This window comes from Acanthisitta chloris, unplaced genomic scaffold, assembly GCF_000695815.1.
Source record: "Acanthisitta chloris isolate BGI_N310 unplaced genomic scaffold, ASM69581v1 scaffold22416, whole genome shotgun sequence".
NCBI lineage: Eukaryota > Metazoa > Chordata > Aves > Passeriformes > Acanthisittidae > Acanthisitta > Acanthisitta chloris.
In genome coordinates this window covers 4,148-10,826 of record NW_008679002.1, presented here as the reverse complement: position 1 = coordinate 10,826, position 6,679 = coordinate 4,148, and the positions used below count along the sequence as shown (strand labels likewise).

Genomic DNA, 6,679 nt, shown 5'->3' with positions numbered 1-6,679 from the left:
CACTGAGTGGTCAACCTGTCAAATGTCATGTGAAGCAGTGTCAAATGCTTTGCACAAGTCCAGGTAGATGATGTCAGTTGCTCTTCCCTCATCCACCACCTTTGTAATCCTCCATAGAAGACCACCAAATTTGTGATGCTTAATTTGCCTTTAGTGAATCCATGTTGCTGTCACAAATCACCTTATTTTCCATGTGCCTTAGTATGGTTTCCAGGAGGATCTGTTCCATGATTTTGCTGAGCACATAAGTTATACTGACTAGCCTGTAGTTCCCTGGGGTCTTCCTTTTTTCCATTCTCAAAAATGGGATTATGTTTCCCTTTTTCCAGTCACTGGGAACTTCACTGGACCACCACAACTTCTCAAATGTGATTGATAGTGGCTTAGCTATTTCTGCTCTAGCGCTTTCAGGATCACAGATGTATCTCATCAGGTCCCACAGACTTGTGCACCTTCAGGTTCCTTAAATAGTCTCAAGCCTGGTCTCCTCCTACAGTGAGAGGCTCTTCATTGTCCCAGTCCCTGCCTTTCTGAGACTCAGCTGGTGTGGCTGGAGTACTTGATGAAGACCAAGGCAAAAAACCTATGCTGGTGTTCCAGTGATTCTGATCCAAGTGAGTAATGTGTTTGGCAGTGCGTGTAGTCATGTGTTCTTTCATGTTCTACTTCTCTCCTGATCACACAGATGTGGATGAATGTAATGGAAACCATAGGTGCCAGCATGGGTGTCAAAACACCCTGGGTGGATACAGATGTGGATGCCCACAAGGATATATTCAGCATTACCAGTGGAATCAGTGTGTTGGTAAGGAAACAAACAGCATGAAATACATTTAAACAGCAAAGGTATAATGGTGCTTATAGGGACAATGCCAGACAAGGACAAGAATGGACAGAACAAAGGGTATGGAAACAAATCTTCATTATCTCTCTCCCTCTCTTTCCATACACTTACTACTCCCAAAATAAATCAATGACAGGAGGTAAGAAAAAAGCATCCTCGTCCTGTTGAACCTCTGTGTGACACGAAGTCTTCCTAGTAAGGCCTAAATGGTGGCTCCCTTCTTCTGGGAAAAATCCCCATCTTACAAAGGTAAAAAGATGTTCACTGAATTCTTGAAAGCATCATTGTAAACATCTTTGCTGGTGGAAAAAAATCATCAGTAAGAATTACTCAGTATCAGTAGCAATTTGACAATACTACAGAATAGCATCTATAGCAATTGTCAGAAAAACATCAATAAAATCATTAAGGGTTTCCTGCTTCCAAAGTAGAGTCTTAAGGCCAACATTAGTTCTTTCTGCAGGGCACAGGGACAAATCAGGAAGCTCAGGAGTTTTCTTGTAGATTTAGCTCATCCAATCCATTATTTGCTTTCAGTGTTTCATGAACTAAGCTAAAACCCATACCAAATGAAATTGATTGTGGGATTTTTTTTTTAAAATAGAAACCAATAAACCCGAAAGTAGCCTCATCCTGTACTGTTCACAAAGACCATAACAACACATGGACCTTTTCAGGTTTGCTTTCATGGTTCTCTGTCATTGGTGTCATAATCAGAGGATGACTGTGACCACTGCTGTACATTTTGTGTAGGCTGTTATTACTGTCCTGATCCTAGACGTAAAGATTAGTTTGTTCTATCCATTTTACATTAGGTAGCACACCAGGCAGGTATTCTGAAGTCCCAATCACCATCATCACTCCTGAGTTAACACTGCTTTACAGCAAAGAAAGCAAAGGATTAAGGTGAGAGAGACAGAACACACAACAAACAACTCTGACAAAACTCCAAACCAGCTGCAGTTTCTGAGAATTATAGCCCTCAAAAGAATCAGTCTCCTAGTGACTGCAGGTAACAATGGTAAAGCATTTGCTAATGGTATTGGAGAGGAAAACACCTATAAGAGAAGAGTACCTTGGTAAGATAAATAAAATAACTATCATGCCAACTATCAAAATATGATTTTCCATGCCACAAGCTACACTTTCTTTTTTTGTCTGAAATCAAATCAGTCATATTGACTGGAGGTGTCATCTTCTCTGTATCTTAACACCCATAAGATGAAGATGATACTCCATTTTCTTTCATTCATTTGGCTATTTAGTTTGGCTTTCCCCTCACAGAGCCTGCAGGTTTCTCTACAAGCATGTGAAAACTTCTAGCCATCACTAGGTGCCCAGGAACACTACCATGGTTGGAGTATGACTGCTCATTTCTCTTCTGTGGACCTTTGTATGGTAAGGTGGTACACTCCTATCTCCTCCATCAGCAGAAAGAGGATCCTTAAGAAAAACAGGAGATAGACATTGAAAGAACTGTGAACATTGAGTGAATATAAGGTTGGCAGTATCCTAAAATACCTTTTCAGCTCAGCTACATGAGTTTGAGACCTTTGCCAATGTATTTTTTATTCAGAAACCAAGTCTCTATGGGGTAATGAGGTCAAGGATGTAGCAGAGCCCTAGGACTTGCAGATACTCGATTTGTTAGCTACATCATACTTATCTGATGTCTGTCAGATTAAAAGATGCCAGTATCTTTTTTTGTTTGCTTGCTAGATGAAAATGAATGCTCCAATCCTAACATGTGTGGCTCTGCTTCTTGCTACAACACACTTGGAAGTTACAAGTGTGCCTGCCCATCTGGATTCTCTTATGACCAGTTCTCCAGTGCATGCCACGATGTAAACGAGTGTTCTTCAACCAAGAACCCCTGCAATTATGGTTGTTCCAACACTGAAGGTGGTTATCTTTGTGGCTGTCCACCTGGCTATTACAGAGTTGGACAAGGGTGAGTATTTTCACATAGTCATTCACCAAGGACACATTCAGAAGGGCTGGTTTGAGGAGCAGAGGTGCAAATGAGGGATAAACTACCAAGTCATCCTTTCTACATCCTTTTGCACTCAGTATCCAGAAGCTAAAAAAAAACCAAAAAACCACGTGTGTGCACGCAACATGACATTCATTTTAAATCTAGTATATAAGCAACATTAAACAATGAGTTCTGTTTTCTCCTCCAGTATCAGCACACAAACACTGTCACAGACCTGCTCAATGAGGACTGATACTGTGTAAGAATAGGTGCCATCTGTTCTGAGATAAATGGGGGTTTTCAGCAACACTGATGAATCCAGAATGTTAAACACAAACTGACATTGTTCTGGTACATGACAGTGGCTAAATTCTGTAGTGCCCAAGTTCAGGGCAGGCTGGTTTTGTTCTGTTTCTCTGTAAAACTTGAAAATTAGAAAAGCCTACAAACCTTTAGCCAGAGGTTCTGTTTCATTCAAAATGCCATGCTAATGTGAAGGAAATTAATGCACAGACTTTCTGCTGAGGGAAGGGCAAGGAGAAAGATACAGATATCATGGTACAGATTACATACACTCACTCTCCATTTAATGGGACAGTTCATAAAACTGCAATAAACCCCAATGTTTTTATTCAATAGACACTGTGTCTCAGGGATGGGATTTACCAAAGGCCAGTACCTGCCACTGGATGGAGATGCTGATCAAGAGAATGCTTTGTCCCCTGAAGCATGTTATGAGTGCAAAATCAATGGCTATTCCAAAAAAGACAACAGGAGGAAGAGAAGTGCTAATGACACTGTATGTACTGGGATAAATAAGCACTATAATGTACTTTGAGGTATTTTCAGGGTTATGATACCAACAGTACCAGTAAATGGAGGGAGTGTTTCAACAGGCCACGTTCAATGCTGAAAATCCACAGACTTTCCTTGTTTCCACCATGTGTTTTCCGTTGCATTACATACTGGTACACATCTGTACTCATATGTGGCTTGAATCTTTACCAGCATGAAAGATCCACACTCCCTTCAGTGATCCAAGTAGGATGTAACTGGACAAGGTGACATACTAGCTCTTTCTGTAGAAGGCTAACAATACAGCATTACTCTCCTTACTTCAGTTTCCTTCTTAAGTGGTACTTCCTCATGACCAGATGGTGTGCCTCCCTGTTTTTTAGAAGGGTTCATTAAAATGGTTTCAGGGAAATTTCAGGGAACATTTCAGGGAATGCCCATACAATGCTATGGTATGTGTTTCTGTAGTGTGAAGTGGTCATAAGAACAAGACTGTGCCTCATGTACAGTCTTTACTGCAGTAGTAAATATACTGTTCTTTACATGAATTCTTTGCCAGCATGAAGTTAAACAGATTCTCAAAAGAATCTGAAATCAGAGTCTCCTGGTGTTCATCCTGTTAAGGCTGTGCGAGAAGTCTGTAAGATTTACAGAGTGTATTGTATAGGATCAAGCAGTTCTCCCAGGTGGAAATGATTTACAATTGCTTCTTTCACAGGTAGATTTTGACAAATGGAGAAACTGTTAATTATCACATATTATTATTGGGTTCAAACTGAAGGAGGGAAAGTCTAAGTTGGATGTGAGAAAAAAGTTTTTTACTCTAAGGGTGGTGAGACACTGGCCCAGGTTGCCCAGGGATGTGGTGTCTGCCCCAACCTTGGTGGTGTTCAAGGCCAGACTGTATGAGACCTTGAGTTACCTGATCTAGTGAGGAGGTGTCCCTGCCCAGGGCAGGGGGTGGGGGCTAGATGATCTGACAGGTCCATCCCAACGCTTAAATCCTATGATTCTATGATGATTCCTCTCTCAAAGAAAGTGAATATCTGTTTCTCTCCTGCTGTAAACCTTCTGTCCTCCTTAACTTCAGATCGAGCTGATTGGTTTTGGGAGTCTGGACATGGATAGCCCTCTGAAGATGAGACTCAACATTTCCAGGCTGGACAACAAGCAGCACATCCTGGAACTGATACCAGCCATCGAGCCCCTTACCCACCGCGTGCGCTATGTCATCTCACACGGCAACGAGGATGGCACCTTCCGAATCCAGCAGAGGGATGGGCTGAGTTACTTGCACACAGTGAAGAAAAAGTCAGTGCCTGGACTACACACATTGGAAATCACTAGCATTCCCCTGTACAAGAAAAAGGAGCTCAGGAAACTGGAAGACAGCAATGAGGACAACTACCTCCTAGGAGAGCTTGGGGAAGCCCTCAGAATGAGGCTGTGGATAGACCTCTACTAGCCGTGTTCCAACTGAGTCCAGTTCTTCAGTCACTTCTGTTCTCCTCTCTGCCCACCTGAGAGTATCTGCTTTCCAAAGGGTTTTGAACAAGTCACTGAATTTTGGGGGAGGAAGGGAGAGGGGAAGAGCCCTTTTTTCTTTCCATCCTGCCAAGACTGCAGAACCACCCCTTCAGGAGGGTGACTTAGACTCTGCCACAGCCACACCTTCTATTACAAGGGCAGTCATGGTTACTGTATCTTTTATATAACCTCAATTTAAAGTATATTAAAAAGCTAAAGTTCAAGAATTCATCATATGGCACTAAATGGCACATAAATGTGAGCTATTCTTTTCCTGTTTAGCAGTCTGTAACACTTTGGGTATTTTGCTATAGTTCCTGATTAAAAAAAATATAGAAGTTTATTTATTTTTAATGCAGTAATATATGGAGAAAATAACAAATTATGTAAACAAAAAGGGAAACTTGCTTGTTTTTCTTTAGATTTATAAATTTGAGCTATAACATTTTAGAGGTACTTTCTTAATTAAAAAGAAATAGATTTGAAAGATGTTTCCTTTTGCATTTGGGCCAGTGATCCAAATAGTGTATAAGTCATTTAAAAGTGTATCAGAGCTGAAAGATCACTGTAGTACATCTTCTGGGTATTTTAAAGTGCTCTTGCAAAACTTCAAGCATTAAAAAGAAATAAAAGAAAAAAAAAGAGTGTCATAGAGGAGAAGTATTACAATATCAGTCTCTACAGAGATATTTCACAGCAGCTCAATGGCATTGTGTTCTGAATCAGCCACAGCAAACCATGGAAGAAGAGGCACAACCACTGTAGCAAAATACCTTGACTGTTTTTAATACCATTAGGATTGCAGAACCAAACTGTACTGTACTTCCTTCCCGTGACCTCAAAGAACCACACACAGACCCACACCTCATGCTCAGAAAGGTGCTCCACGGACTTGCATCACTGCAGGCAGCTGAAGAAAACGTCTCTCTGAAGGGAACGCTCAATGTTTCATACTGTTTGGTGCTGGCTTGAAGTTATGGTGCATTTACCAAGTATCAGGACTGCTAATGTGCATTATGCAACACAGACAAAGAACAATGTGTATTTGAAGTCCTTTGCTAGAAATATCATTAATACTGTAGTTATACACCGTATGCCTCATTTTATCATAGCTTATGTTGTAAGAAAGATGATTTTACAGTGAGTTGAGTTTTAGTTTACTTTAGTAATTATTTTTTCTTAAAATTCTTACCATTATGTGTTAAATGTATGTCTCAATGGTGCTTTATTTTTCTGACAGCTGGTGCCTGTAACTAGTCATGTAACACAATCTCATATGTGAAAACAGCCAAAGCACATGCTGGTTCCAGGATTGTTTCAGTCACATGTAAGTGCTGACCAAAGATTATATGAAGTTAAACTCAGTGGTTTTTCTTTTCTTTTGTGGAGTTTGGGGATTTTGAAAAGAAAAAGAAACTTTGTACATTTTTAATCAAACATTGTAAGAGAAGAAGTTTTTCTTGGAGGTCTGTATCTGTAAGACAACAATTTTCTTGCAATAAAGCTTATTTTGTGTTAGTTTTTTTTTGTTGCACTAT

The 6,679-nt window shown here is 40.4% G+C and overlaps 1 protein-coding gene across 1 annotated transcript; it reads left to right on the top strand.

The window, feature by feature from the left end:
• Positions 1-724: 724 nt before the first annotated feature.
• On the top strand, positions 725-5,106 carry LOC103804520 (fibrillin-2-like). The gene is made up of 4 exons (XM_009077133.1): positions 725-805; positions 2,564-2,795; positions 3,459-3,618; positions 4,705-5,106. Exons 2-4 carry the CDS (start codon positions 2,590-2,592, stop codon positions 5,077-5,079), a joined length of 741 nt encoding a protein of 246 aa, XP_009075381.1. The 5' UTR covers positions 725-805; positions 2,564-2,589; the 3' UTR covers positions 5,080-5,106.
• The last annotated feature ends 1,573 nt before the right edge of the window (positions 5,107-6,679 follow it).